The 16251-nt window shown below is 36.7% G+C and overlaps 1 protein-coding gene across 1 annotated transcript in view; it reads right to left on the reverse strand.

Moving 5' to 3' along the window:
• The window catches only part of Stpg2 (sperm tail PG-rich repeat containing 2), a 574528-nt gene that overhangs the window by 535062 nt on the left and 23215 nt on the right, over positions 1–16251 (reverse strand). Inside the window, exon 5 of the mRNA XM_074041065.1 lies at positions 15655–15766. Within this exon, the coding sequence (XP_073897166.1) occupies positions 15655–15766 (112 nt within the window). The remainder of the gene's footprint in view (positions 1–15654; positions 15767–16251) is intronic.

Here is a 16251-nt window from a genome sequence, read left to right on the forward strand (position 1 = left end):
CGAGAGCACACAAGGGAGGGGTGAGGATAGGTAAGACACCAAAAAAACTAGCTAGCATTTGTTGCCCTTAACGCAGAGAAACTAAAGCAGATACCTTAAAGCAACTGAGCCAATAGGAAAAGGGGAACAGGTACTAGAGAAAAGGTTAGATCAAAAAGAATTAACCTAGAAGGTAATACCCACGCACAGGAAATCAATGTGAGTCAATGCCCTGTATAGCTATCCTTATCTCAACCAGCAAAAACCCTTGTTCCTTCCTATTATTGCTTATACTCTCTCTACAACAAAATTAGAAATAAGGGCAAAATAGTTTCTGCTGGGTATTGAGGGGGGGAGCGGGAGGGGGTGGGGTGGGTGGTAAGGGAGGGGATGGGGGCAGGGGGGAGAAATGAACCAAGCCTTGTATGCACATATGAATAATAAAAGAAAAATGAAAAAAAAACAGATTTATGTCATTCACTCATTTGGTAAACATTAGGAGGGACATCATGTATAGTCTCCCTAATTGTTTCCTGCATGTGATTTGTGTTTCAAATTAGACAGCAAATAAAACCCAGGGTTTTTTTAATAAAACAAGGAAAGCACGTCTGAAGCCCTAAGGCAACTAGTGTAATACTGAACATATAACACTTGCTTCAATTAATGCTTCTTGGACAGAAATATTATCAGGTTACTTTAAATCAATAATCTAGGTTTTATTTTGCCACTAATCCTAAAATATCATAAGGTAAATAACACATGCAGAGAATTATATTGGCAAAGACTATTAAGTCCCTCTTCTAGAGAAAAAGTAGCCATTGAAGAGCTTATTCTCTAACTTCCATTCCAGACAAACACCCTGAAAAGTATTTCTGACAGTATTCCTAGGATTCTCTGCTTTGCCTTCCATACTTTCTTTAATCCACTACCATCTGCTATCTTCAACCCAGACCATCAAAAGTGCTTTGCTGACTTTTTAACCAATGGTCTCAAATTTCTGTAAAGTTTATTGTATATTAGTTCTCATCCTTATTAAACTACCCAAAGTATGTAATAGATGGTGACAACTTTTTTGAAATTCAAACCTCCTCTGGCTTCTTAGAGATCATGCCTGTCTCATTCTAATCCTGTCATTGTTATCCTTCTTTCTTAGTTTCTCTTTCCTCCTCCTACCATTAAACATTGCCAGTATCCCAGACCAATCCTCACTCCCTAAGGATTATATAGTTTGATACAAAGGCTGATTCCTAAATCTCTTTTCCAGATTTTTTTCAAATTCCTGACTGCCTTCCTCACATTTCTGACTATATAACAAATAGATGCTTAAAAATCATCTGATTCCCCCAGTAGTACACACATACACACACACACACACACACACACAGACACACACAATGCAGCAAGCTTTCTATGTTCTCTCCAACTCTTCAAACGAGGTATTCTAAGTGATAAATCTAGGGGCCAACCACTAATAATTCCTTCTCACCCATTTTCCCACATAAAATTAATCCCTACACAGATCAATGCTAGAACTGTATGTCTCTTTCCCTTCATTTTCCATTTATGAAATGTTGATACAGGTATTCACTATGTGAACCACTAGGCCTCACCTCCTGATTTCTCTCTCCCCCATGTTCCCAGTTGCCATCCATTTGACTCACAGCTGACCATCCTATCTTTCTGAAATTACAAATCTGTTCATGAGTTACCTGCTAAAATATTTGTTGGTCCATCATTACCTGCAAATAAAACTAAAAACTGCTTTCTCACACCTTCATGGCTTTATACAACTTCATTGCCTGGAATGTTCCACTTATCTGAAAAACGCCCACTCTTTCTTCAAAATACAACTCAAGCATACTTTGGAATTCTTTGTTGAGTTCTGTCATCCCACAGCAGGATCAGTGTGGTTTTCCTTTGAAGTCCCACTGCAGTTTATTTGGATTTCATTAAATAATTATTTATATGCTTATATCTTCCATCAAACAATGTGAATGGTTTCCTTGGTTCAAGAAACTTTGTCCTATTCATCATCCTTCTATCCACAACACGTAGTAAGTGTTCAATCAACTGTTCATTATATGAGAAATAATAATAACATTTGGGCTGGAGGTGTGACTAAAGCAGTAGAATACCTGCCTAGCAAGTGTAAACCCCAGAGTTCAAACCTCAGTACTATAAAAATTATAATAATAATATCATTTACTGAATAGTAATAAGTGTCACACACTGTGTTAAGCAGGTATTCAAATCTCAATGAATTCCCACAACCTTTTTGTGGATATTATTACTCATATTTTAGAGGTTTAGAAGGAAGAACAATGAGACACAGAATGGCAAAAAATAACACCCAATGTCACACAGCTAGTATATGACAGAACAAGAAATTTAATACAATATGATTCTAAAACATGAACTCTTCACCACTAAACCAAGAATAATTCTAAGAAGGCTTTATTTATTTATTTTATATAGTTCTTAACATTGTATCATGAATAAGTCTGACTTCTGCATGCAAAATTCACTGATGTAGGCTGGGCTAGATAATTCCAGCTACTTAGGACACAGAGATAGGTTCAAGAAAAGCTAGGGAAAAGTTAGTGAGACCCTATCAAAGAATAAACCAGATGTGGTGGCACATACCTAGGGAGGCACAGGTAAGAGGACTGCAGTCTGAGGCCAGCCCTGGAAAAAATCAGTAATCCCTATCTGAAAAATAACTAAAGCAAAAAGAACTGGGAGTATTGGACAAGTCTGAGGTCAGCCCTGGCAAAAACAGGAGACTATATCTAAAAAATAACTAAAGCAAAAAAGACTAGGAGTATGAGACAAGGTCCTGATTCTAGCAAGTACAAGGCCTTGAGTTCAAACTCCATTAGCAACAAAAAAATAATAAATTCACAGATGATTGTACAAACTATCTTACAATTAGATTTGACACCATCAGGTACTCTCTCAGAGAATATTGAATCATCACTTATGCGATAACTAAATATTTTTCTACTTCTTCACCCTTGTACCTAATTTTGTCCATTTACTTTTTAATGATTCAGCCCTTTCTGCCCATCTCACTTGAAACCTTTCATCTCTTTTATCTCCTCCATTAATCCATAACTTAAAAATTAGAAAAGTTTTCTTAGAAAATGAGAAAAGTAAGTTCTCAGACTTCTTGACACAGTAACTTAACATGATAAGTAATTTGTGTTTGAGAGAGAAATATACTTAATTGTGTGCAAGGCTTCATAAATTTTTTTATCCTCAAAGTCAAGCTCTTTCAAAGCCATCACCATATATTACTAACCACAATAATTTGTCCACTGCCTGATATAAAGCCAAGCAATCATGTAATTTAATAAGTATTGAAGACTAGCAATAAGAAGTGAAAGAGGTAAAATTTTGCAACAAAAATAATAAAACAATCTTCCCACAAGGTAAAACAAAAACCATCAAAAAAGGCTACATTTTCCTGCCTTTTATGTCCTTATAGGTATGCTTTTTTAAGTATAACTTCAATTATTTGAAACCACAACTTTCTACTTAAGATCTACCTACTTAATATTAGTAAATTATTTTTAGGCAATCTTATCACAATCCAGAGAAAACCCTAGTTTATGAATGATATCTTAAAATGTAACTTTTCATATTCTAATGAATTTGTTGAATTTATATTGATAAATGAATAAAAATAACTTAGTTTGCAATTAAAATTTAAATAAAATTTCAAAATACATAGATCTGGCCGTTTCCATTGGGCAGTACTTCCAAAAGAACTAAATTGTCTAATTTATATCTGCCCAAGTAAACTACAAGACAAATTTTCATTTCTTGTAATGCAATTTTTAAACATCTGTTGTAACAAATACATGAATGAAGTGCTGTCAGTAAAGATGCAAAGTATTGGCGCCACCTAGTGAAATTTTACTGTTTCTTGGAGTGATACAAAGTTTATAAAACTTCACATGTTGTATTACCAAATCAAAAATCTTCAATAGAAAAAATTGTTAAGCAGCAGCACAAGGCGTGCGCTCGGGGTCCCGGTCGCGAGGAGGAGGAGGATACGGCGCGCGGAGGGGAAATGGCTGCCGAAAAGAAGCCGGGAGGTTTGTGATCTGCAAAAGGGAAATCGTAATGGTACAAATAACTGTTTAAAAATAACTTCCAAGAATTCCAAGATGGCGGCTAGAGGTAGGAAGCAGAAAGCGACCCTCCTATAGTGAAATCTTGGAGAGACGCTGGAGACACACTTTGGAGGCATAATCACCGAGAAAAGGCATAACTTTGACCCCTCCACATCTCCATCCGGTGCAGAGAATCTCCACTTCACGTTAACGGAGAAACGAGGAGGGCCCCCGAGGACGCCAGTGGCCGGCGCCCATACGGCTTGGGAAGACATGGACCAGGTGAGCTTCGCGGTACCATGGTACCCCCACAGACAAGCCTGGGCCAGAGCAGCATAGCCCCCTGGACAGACTGACCTCCACCAGGGAAAAAAAGAGAAACTGAGTACTAAGCAATAAGAACAGTTAAGACATGCTGGAGAGAGGGTGGGGCACCCAGAGCGCTGAAGATTGGGGGAAGGGAATCCTTCCTGGGACTGCAAATAAACAAGCCAGGCGGGCTGGAGAGGCTCTGGCGGGAGCGGGGAAGCTTGTGAGAGTGGAGGAGGAAAGACCCACTTCCCACGTGAACTGTAAACAAACATGGAGGCCGGCAGGAGCAGCAGCACCGCCCAGTAAGCAGGAGGAGGAAAGCTTCTGAAAGTGGCAGTGGGAGGAGAACTTCAGAGGAGAGGGGGGAAGACCCACCTCCCACATGAACTGTAAATAAACACGCAGGCCTGACAACGCAGGGGCAGTGTCACCTTTCCCAGTGCTTGGAAAGGGGAAAGCCTGTAGCAGAGGCTCCCGCACAGGAGAACTCTGAGCAAACAAAGCCTGTGGGACCAGGTGAGTGCTAGCTCACCCCACAGATCCGCATAAATAACACCGCCAGCTACAGGCTGAGAGCAGCAGGCAGGCAAGCCACAGTTGCAGATACCACTCTCAGAACTGCCTCCAGATGCTTTTTTTTCTTTTTCTCCCTACCTTTGATGAGAGAACAACCGAATTACACCTGCAAGCCAAAAAACTTACTGAAACTGTATTGCATTTGAACTTGGGACACTTGGTGGGGCTTTTTGTGTGTGTGTGTGTGTGTGTGTGTGTGTGTAGTTTTGTTCTACTTTATGCATCCCCTTTGATGAGACAACTACAGAACAACATCTGAGGCACCAACTCCAGGACTGGAGATTGAGACAGACACCCAAATTATTAAGACTGAAACTGCATTGCATATAAACTTGGAAGTTTTTTGATTTTTTGTTTTTTTTTTAATTTTCTATTTTCCATCTTATTTTAATTCATTTCTATATATAAATATTACTTTCATTTACTTATTTTTTATTTTTTTATCTTTGATTTTCAATCCTCTCTCTGTCTCTCTAATGTCTCTTCAGCTTACTGTCGATTAGTACACTAACACTCCCTGCTTTACCTTTGAAACTCTCTTCTCTGATACCTTGTTCTGCTTTCTCCCTCTTGTCTGTATATTTGTTTTCCCCTTTTCTTTAACTTCTTGCTTTCCATCTCAGCTCACTCTTCCAGTCTCAATAATACCATTGTTATTATTACAAGCTAGAAAACACTTAATTACACACAGTACAGGGACAGTAACAACACCAAGGACAATGACGGGAAGACAGAAAAAACAGGGAAACCAGTTTCCCCACAGCAAAAAATTAGTACAGGAACCAGAGGGGAATGAACAGAACAGAAACTCAGATCCAGACTCCAACAAAATGAAGATAAACTATGCCAAAGGACCCAATGAAGCCCACAAGAATAATTTAAAAGAAGACATACTACAAGTACTCAATGAGAATTTTATAGAGATGATACTGGATAGGGTCAACCAAAATGTACAGGAGACACTCAAGAAATTCCAAGACAATAAAAATAGAGAATTTGAAAAAGCAAAAGAAGAAATAAAGGAAACCATAGAAGCACTGTATAAACACAAAAGTGAAAGACAGAACACAATGAATAAATGGATAAATGAACTCAGGACAAAAATAGACAACAATAAAGAAGAAAACTGCCAGGATATGGAAAACCTCAGAAAAAAGAACGAAACAGAACTGCAAAACAAAATGGAAGGCCAATTCAGCAGAATAGAACAAACAGAAGACAGAATCTCAGAACTTGAAGATGAAATGGTAATTAAAGGAAAAACTGAAGAACTATTAATTAAACAACTCAAGACCTGTGAAAAGAAAATGCAAGAACTCACTGACTCCATCAAAAGACCAAACTTGAGAATCATGGGCATCGAAAAAGGAGAAGAGGTGCAAGCGAAGGGAATGCGTAATATATTCAACAAAATAATAATGGAAAATTTCCCAAATCTAGAGAAAGATATTCCCATACAAATGCAAGAGGCCCCCAGGACACCAAAGAGACCAGATCAAAACAGAACTACTCCACGACATATCATCATTAAAACAACAAGTTCAGAAACTAAGGAAAGAATATTGAAGGCTGTAAGAGAGAAAAAACAAGTAACATACAAAGGTAAACCCATCAAAATCACAGCAGACTTCTCAACAGAAACACTAAAAGCAAGAAGAGCGTGGGGTGAGATCTTCCGGGCACTGAATGAAAATAACTTCAACCCCAGGATACTCTACCCAGCAAAGCTATCATTCAGAATAGATGGAGCAATAAAAGTCTTCCATGATAAGCAGAAACTAAAACAATATGTGACCACAAAGCCACCATTACAAAAGATTCTGCAAGGGATTCTGCACACAGAAAGTGACACCCAACTTAACCATGAAAAGGCAGGCAGCACCAAACCACAGGATAAGAAAAAGCAAGACAGTAGAGAGTAACATCAAGTTAGGTACACACAATCAAACCTTCAAACAACTAAGATAACTAAATGGCAGGAATCACCAAATACCTATCAGTACTAACGCTTAATGTTAATGGACTTAATTCACCCATCAAAAAACACCGTTTGACAAAATGGATTAAAAAAGAAGATCCAACAATTTGTTGCTTACAGGAGACTCATCTCACCAACAGAAATAAGCATATGCTTAGGATGAAATGCTGGAAGAAGATTTACCAAGCCAATGGCCCCCGAAAACAAGCAGGAGTAGCAATACTTATCTCTGACAAAGTAGACTTCAAACCTATATTGATCAAACGAGATAAAGAAGGACATTCCATACTAATAAAAGGGGAAATAGACCAAAAGGAAATAATAATCATCAATCTGTATGCACCCAATGTCAACGCACCCAATTTCATCAAACATACCCTGAAAGACCTAAACGCATATATAAACGCCAACACAGTTATTGTGGGAGACTTTAACACCCCATTATCATCAATAGATAGGTCATCCAAGCAAAAACTCAATAAAGAAATCCAAGATCTAAAATATGCAATAGATCAAGTGGACCTAGTAGATGTCTACAGAACATTTCATCCAACCTCTACACAATATACATTCTTCTCAGCAGCCCATGAAACCTTCTCCAAAATAGACCATATCCTAGGGCACAAAGCAAGCCTCAGCAAATATAAGAAAATAGAAATAATACCGTGCATACTATCTGAACACAATGCAGTAAAAGTAGAACTCAACAACAAAAGTAAAGACAAAAAACATGCAAACAGCTGGAAACTAAATAACTCATTACTTAATGAAGAATGGATCATCGATGCAATAAAAGAGGAAATTAAAAAGTTCCTGGAAGTCAATGAAAATGAAAACACAACCTACCAGAACCTATGGGACACAGCTATGGCAGTCTTGAGAGGAAAGTTTATAGCCATGAGTGCATATATTAAAAAGATTGAAAGATCCCAAATCAGTGACCTAATGATACATCTCAAACTCCTAGAAAAACAAGAACAAGCAAATCCCAAAACAAATAGAAGGAGAGAAATAATAAAAATAAGAGCTGAAATCAATGAAATAGAAACTAAAAAAACCATACAAAGAATTAATGAAACAAAAAGTTGGTTTTTTGAAAAAATAAACAAGATCGATAGACCCCTGGCAAACCTGACTAAAATGAGGAGAGAAAAAACCCAAATTAGTAGAATTAGGAATGCAAAAGGGGAGATAACAACAAACACCATGGAAGTCCAGGAAATCATCAGAGACTACTTTGAGAACCTATATTCAAATAAATTTGAAAATCTTAAAGAAATGGACAGATTTCTAGATACATATGATCATCCAAAACTGAACCAAGAGGAAATTAATCACCTGAATAGATCTATAACACAAAATGAAATTGAAGCAGCAATCAAGAGTCTTCCCAAAAACAAAAGTCCAGGACCTGATGGATTCTCTGCTGAATTCTATCAGACCTTTAAAGAAGAACTGATACCAACCCTCCTTAAACTGTTCCATGAAATAGAAAGGGAAGGAAAACTGCCAAACACATTTTATGAAGCCAGTATTACACTTATCCCAAAACCAGGCAAAGACACCTACAAAAAGGAGAACTATAGGCCAATCTCCTTAATGAACATTGATGCAAAAATCCTCAACAAAATAATGGCAAACCGAATTCAGCAACACATCAAAAGATTATTCACCACGACCAGGTAGGCTTCATCCCAGGGATGCAGGGGTGGTTCAACATATGAAAATCAATAAACGTAATAAACCACATTAACAGAAGCAAAGACAAAAACCACTTGATCATCTCAATAGATGCAGAAAAAGCCTTTGATAAGATCCAACATCATTTCATGATAAAAGCTCTAAGAAAACTAGGAATAGAAGGAAAGTTCCTCAACATTATAAAAGCTATATCTGACAAACCTACAGCCAGCATTATACTTAACAGAGAAAAATTAAAACCATTCCCTCTAAAATCAGGAACCAGACAACGATGCCCACTATCTCCACTCCTATTCAACATAGTACTGGAATTCCTAGCCAGAGCAATTAGGCAAGAAGAAGGAATAAAAGGAATACAAATAGGTAAAGAAACTGTCAAAATATCCCTATTTGCAGACGACATGATCCTATACCTTAAAGACCCAAAAAACTCTACTCAGAAGCTTCTAGACATCATCAATAGCTATAGCAAGGTAGCAGGATATAAAATCAACATAGAAAAATCATTAGCATTTCTATACACTAACAATGAGCAAACGGAAAAAGAATGTATGAAAACAATTCCATTTACAATAGCCTCAAACAAAATCAAATACCTAGGTGTAAACCTAACAAAAGATGTGAAAGACCTCTACAAGGAAAACTATACACTTCTGAAGAAAGAGATTGAGGAAGACTATAGAAAGTGGAGAGATCTCCCATGCTCATGGATTGGTAGAATCAACATAGTAAAAATGTCGATACTCCCCAAAGTAATCTACATGTTTAATGCAATTCCCATCAAAATTCCAATGACATTCATTAAAGAGATTGAAAAATCTACTGTTAAATTTATATGGAAACACAAGAGGCCACGAATAGCCAAGGCAATACTCAGTCAAAAGAACAATGCAGGAGGTATCACAATACCTGACTTCAAACTATATTACAAAGCAATAACAATAAAAACAGCATGGTACTGGCACAAAAACAGACATGAAGACCAGTGGAACAGAATAGAAGACACAGATATGAAGCCACACAACTATAAGCAACTTATCTTTGACAAAGGAGCTAAAAATATACGATGGAGAAATAGCCTCTTCAACAAAAACTGCTGGGAAAACTGGTTAGCAGTCTGCAAAAAACTGAAACTAGATCCATGTATATCACCCTATACCAAGATTAACTCAAAATGGATCAAGGATCTTAATATCAGACCCCAAACTCTTAAGTTGATACAAGAAAGAGTAGGAAATACTCTGAGTTAGTAGGTATAGGTAAGAACTTTCTCAATGAAACCCCAGCAGCACAGCAACTAAGAGATAGCATAGAGAAATGCAAATTAAAACCACACTAAGATTCCACCTCACCCCTGTTAGAATAGCCATCATCAGCAACATGACCAACAACAGGTGTTGGCAAGGATGCGGGGAAAAAGGAACCCTCATACACTGTTGGTGGGAATGTAGACTAATACAACCACTCTGGAAAAAAATTTGGAGGCTACTTAAAAAGCTAGACATCGATCTACCATTTGATTCAGCAATACCACTCTTGGGGATATACCCAAAAGACTGTTACTCCAGAGGCACCTGCACATCCATGTTTATTGCGGCACTATTCACAATAGCCAAGTTATGGAAACAGCCAAGATGCCCCAGCACTGACGAATGGATTAAGAAAATGTGGTATCTATACACAATGGAATTTTATGCAGCCATGAAGAAGAACGAAATGTTATCATTCGCTGGTAAGTGGATGGAATTGGAGAACATCATTCTGAGTGAGGTTAGCCTGGCTCAAAAAACCAAAAATCGTATGTTCTCCCTCATATGTGGACATTAGATCAAGGGCATACACAACAAGGGGATTGGACTATGAGCACATGATGAAAGCGAGAGCACACAAGGGAGGGGTGAGGATAGGTAAGACACCTAAAAAACTAGCTAGCATTTGTTGCCCTTAACGCAGAGAAACTAAAGCAGATACCTTAAAGCAACTGAGGCCAATAGGAAAAGGGGAACAGGTACTAGAGAAAAGGTTAGATCAAAAAGAATTAACCTAGAAGGTAACACACACGCACAGGAAATCAATGTGAGTCAATGCCCTGTATAGCTATCCTTATCTCAACCAGCAAAACCCCTTGTTCCTTCCTATTATTGCTTATACTCTCTCTACAACAAAATTAGAGATAAGGGCAAAATAGTTTCTGCTGGGTATTGAGGGGGGGGAGCGGGAGGGGGCGGAGTGGGTGGTAAGAGAGGGGGTGGGGGCAGGGGGGAGAAATGAACCAAGCCTTGTATGCACATATGAATAATAAAAGAAAAATGAAAAAAAATAAAAATAAAAAAAAAATAACTTCCATAGTCACGAGGCTTGGCCAAGTCACACTCAGAGTGCTTAGCCTTTTGCACTCAGCTGTATTGATGATATTACTGTTTCCATTATTTATAAGGGGTGCTGTTGAGATTTTGTTTTCTCCCCCATGGAGATGCAAGTTGTGGTAAAATGAATGTTCTTTAATAATGCCAAATAAAACTACCTTTAATAGAAAAAAAAAAAAGAAAGAAAAAATTGTTAAATATTTTTGTATAATAGTTTTTTAAAGACTTCATTAATATTAAGGAAGCTAATAAAATGATTTTTCATTGCCAAAAGAAAGATATTACTCCTGAGGAAAATATTCAGGTTGAATATAAGTCAATATTTGTGCTTTTACCAGAGGCTCTCCATAGATAGAATATCATGTATATTCAAAATATGTGTTAAACAACACTGAAAACTAAGCAGAATTAAATAGATCTCAAGGCTAGTTGTGGTGATTTTAAAAGCCCACAATTATTCATTAAAATATATTCATATTATTAAATTTTGTTATGGAATCAGAAAACGCTTAAATTCAAAGGCATGATAGCATGCCTTTTAAATCATTTTATTAATTGAAAACCTAAATTTCTAAGTCAACAGTATAAATAATAGGAAAGAGAAATCCTAAGAATTCTTTCTCTAAACTCGAATTTTAATAAAAAACTGCTTATATTTCATACCTGCAATAAATCCATTCAAAAAGCATTATTAAACATATGTACTGCACTCCACTGTATGTATTAAAAAAGCAAAACATAATGCAATATTCATGTACTCTATGAACTATGATTTACTTGAGAATGTAAGATAAACATATTAGATTCTATTTATAAGAAATTTAATTCAAATAACCATAAATTAAGATAAAAGCAAATCTAATCTATAGAATACTTACAAATCAATAATGATAAAGACAAGTAATTCAAATTTAAAATGGGCAAAGATCTGACTAAACATTTTTCCAAAGAAAAATAAATACATGAAAAGATACTCAACATCATTAGTTCTTAGGAAAATTCAAATGAAAACCACAATGAAATACCATTTTGCATACATTAGGATGGCTACAACCAGAAAGACAGACAATAGCAAGTGTTACTACAATGTGGAGAAACTAGAACCTCTATTTTTTTGCTGACCATAATGTCCTATGTAGAAACTAGGCCTAAAAAATAAATGTACAGATAAATACATAAATGTTCTTATATACAAACAAGGAAAGAGAGAGACAGAGAGAGAAAACATGATAATAGATCTGTCAGAAGGGACTATAGGGAGGCAAGAGAGGAAAAGAGAATAACAGAGAATAATATTGAAATACACTGCATCTGTGTATGAAAATACTATAACAAAATGCATTGAAAGCCATTGGACAATAGGGGAGCAGGGTGATACAAAAAAAGTAATAGACGGGATTAATCTGATGAAAGTATGACATACACATGTATGAAATATCAAGGCAGAATATCCCTGAATAATCAGTAGAACTTAAAAAAATGGACAAGAAGGTAAAACAGCTTCTGCCCAGGGACTGATACCAATGATAGGGTGGAGGGTAAACAGAGAGGGTAAAGGAAGGAAAATATGGACCATGTACTTTGTATGTGTGTATGAAAATAGAGCAATGAAACCACTGAAATTGTTCTAAGAAGTGAGGCTAAGAGAAAATTATGGAGAGGTAAATACATTGTAAGTCAAAATGAAACCCCCCTGTACAACCAATATATACTAATAAACATGGTAAAAAGTTAAGAGATCAAAATCTTTATACAAATATAGAAAACAATGTTTTATGTTTAAAAGCTTATGCCCCTATCAAGTATAAAATGATGTCAATGTTTGGGAAAAGACATTTAGGGCCCAGTGTGGTGACTCTTGCAAGTAATCCCAGATCTTTGGGAGGCAGAGATAGGAGGATAGTGGTTCAAAGACAACCTGGGCAAACAAGATAGCAAGACCCTGTCTCCAAGAACATGCCTGAATCCCAGCTACAAGTGAGGGATACATAAGAGGATTGTGGTTCAAGAACAGCCCAGGCAAAAATACAAGCTACTACGTGAAAAATAACTAAAAGCAAAAAAGGATAGGAGCATTACTCAAGTGGTAAAACACTTATCAAGAAAGCATGAGGCACTAAGTGCAGTACTATCAAGAAAACAAAGAAGAGTAACACATAGATTCTAATTATAATTCTTCACATTGTTATATTACCTATACCACAATTTCAAAAAAACCATACCACAATATTCTCAATAGCACAGTAAATAATGCAATGGTATAGACACCTGATATTAATTTCAAAGTCATATAATATAAACTTCTTTCTACTCTAGGGAATCATTATGAAAGAAGGCTTTCTAGCTAGGAATCTCTCTGTATAGCTATTCTTACCTCAACTAGCAAAAATGCTTTATCTTCCTTATTATGCTTATGTCTTCTCTGCCACAAAGTTAGAGATAAGGGTAGAACAGGTTCTGCCTGGAAGGGGCGGGGGAGGATGGGGAAGGGGGCAGGTGGGAGAAATGACCCTGCACATGTACATTTATTCACAATGTATGCACATGTGAATAAATGAATAATAATTTTAAAAAGGCTTTCTAAAATGTAGGAGATTTCTAAATATCTAAGGTTTTCCATTCAAAGTCAACTTAAGGGTTGGGGCATAGCTCAGCAGTAGAGTACTTGCCTAGTATGCACAAGGCCCTAGGTTCAACTATCAGTACTTCAAAGGAAAAAAAAAAGTCAACTTAAACAAAAAACAGACCAGGTATGTTCCAAAAATAATTAAAATAAGCAAAAAACACTGGAGGCATGGCTCAAATGGTAGAGCTCCTCACCAGCAAGCACAAAGCTCTGAGTTTAAACTCAACTCCATACTTTAAAAAAAAAAAAAAGCTGGCTTTGGTAACACACACCTCTCATCCCAGCCACAGTGGGAAGCCAACATAGAAAGGTCATGTCCATGGCTGGCTTGAGCAAAAAGGGAGCTCCTATCTCAAAATAGAGAAAATGGGGCTGGAGGAATGGCTCAAGCAGCAGAGTGCCTGCTTAACAAGAGTGAAGCTCTGACTTCAAACTCCAGTATATATATAAAAAAAAAGACATTTTATGTTTTCCAAATAAATATATACAATTTTTATTTATCAACTGAATATAAGTAAATAATAATAAATACCCAAAGTGTAGTATAATAAATCCCAAGGAAAGCTTTTTTTCTTCTTTTTCCTAGGGATTTCACTTTTTTATTATCATATTACTGTTGTACTGGGGCTACACTGTGACATTTACAAAAGTTCTTAAATCACAGCTGAATTCTCCCCCTCTATTACTCTTCTTTTTCCTCCCCACCATTCCTGGAATAGTTTCAACAGGTCTCACTTTCGCTTCATTTTCATCTTCGTACATGAGTACATATTTCCACCATATTCCCCCTCGTATACCCTTTCCTTATATCCTTCCTCCTCCCACTGGTACCAACCCTGAGACGGGACCTGTTTTACCTTTCTGTTTTCCCTTTTTGAAAGAAAAAAAAGGCATTTTTGGCTGTTTAAGATAGCTATACAGGAAGTTTCATTGTAACATTTCCACATATATATGTATTATAACCTGAATTGGTTCATCCCCACTATCTTTCTCCTTTCTTAGTCCCCTTCTTATGGTGATTTCAGCAGGTTTAAAAAAATTCTATATTCATTCTTGCATAGACAATACATCAACCATATTCACTCTCTTAACTTCCTTCTTTTACCTCCCTCTCTTGTTAGACTTCCCTTTAGCATGACCTGTTTTACATAATATTTCTTACATTTGTATTGAGAGAAAACATGTAGCCTTTAGCTTTCTGAGCCTGGTTAACTTCCCCTGAGATGACGTTCTCCAGTTTCATCCATTTATTTACCTGCAAACAACAAAACTCCATTCTTCTTTACGGCTGATTAAAATTCCATTGTATATAAATACCACATTTTCTTCATTCATCAGTAGTGGGGCATCTTGGCTGTTTCCATAGCTTAGCTATTGTGAATAGTGCTGCAATAAACATGGGTGTGCAGGTGCCTTTAATGTAAGCTAACTTACATTCCTTCAGCATATCCCTAGAAGTGGTATTGCTGGGTCATATGGCAGATCTATTTTCAGTTTTTTTGAAAATACTGATTTCCATAGTGGCTGTACTAATTTACATTGCCATGAACAGTGTATGAGGGTTCCTTTCCCCCACATCCTCACCAACATTTGTTGTTGTTTATGCTCTTGATGATGGCCATTCTAATAGGAGTGAGGTAGAATCTTAGTGTGGTTTTGATTTGCATTTCCTTTATGGCCAGGGATGCTGAGCATTTCTTCACCTGCTTTTTGGCCATTTGAACATCAATTTGAAAAGGCTCAAAATAGGACATTTTAAGAGAAAAGGGTAGTCTACAACTATAACAATGAAACTTAGAAGCACAGAGTTCCTCATGGCGAGAAGTTTCAAAAATAAATGGCAACCACTTGACAGAGATAGTTAATACAGTTCCTCCTATAATACTTATTGAGTGACACAGCTATCAGGCAAAGTAGACCTAGGGGAACTTTAACTTTAGGACAATTAACTCAATCTTAAAATCTAGATAACAGATGAAGTAGCTACTTTCAACTTACCCTTTTTTCCTCCTGCAATACAATTACTTCATAAAATCTTGGGAGAAATGAACAATAATTTTGCTGTTTATCTTTCTTGATGTTAACATTTTCACAATGTAATGTCTTTTTCCTTAAAAAATGCAGATAGAAATTGAGAGTTCTCAGTGTTGAGTACTAAGTGTTTATATAAGCAAAGAGAATTTTTACAGCAACTTTTTCTGCTTTAAAAGCATTTGATAATACTAATAGATTATATTAAAATATTCAAATGTCTATAAAAACATTTTTTTCTGGTGGTACTTGGGAGTTGAAATCAGGGTCTTGTGTTTGTGAAGCAGGTGCTCTACCACTTCACCAAATCTGTTCATATTGGTTTATTATTGGTCTTGCTTTCTGCCCAAGTCAGCCTAGACAGCAATCCTATTTGTGCTTCTCAGCATAGCCAGGTTGATAGGCATATACTACCACGCCCAGCTTTTATTCATTGAGATGAAGTCTTCCAAATTTTTTTTGTCCAGGCTGGCCTCAAACAATGATCCTCCTGATTTCTGCCTCTCAAATAACTAGGATTACAGGATTTAGCTACCATGCCTGGTCAAAAATGCACATCTTATG

The sequence above is a fragment of the Castor canadensis genome, chromosome 9, assembly GCF_047511655.1.
Source record: "Castor canadensis chromosome 9, mCasCan1.hap1v2, whole genome shotgun sequence".
In the NCBI taxonomy this organism is placed as follows: Eukaryota; Metazoa; Chordata; class Mammalia; order Rodentia; family Castoridae; genus Castor; species Castor canadensis.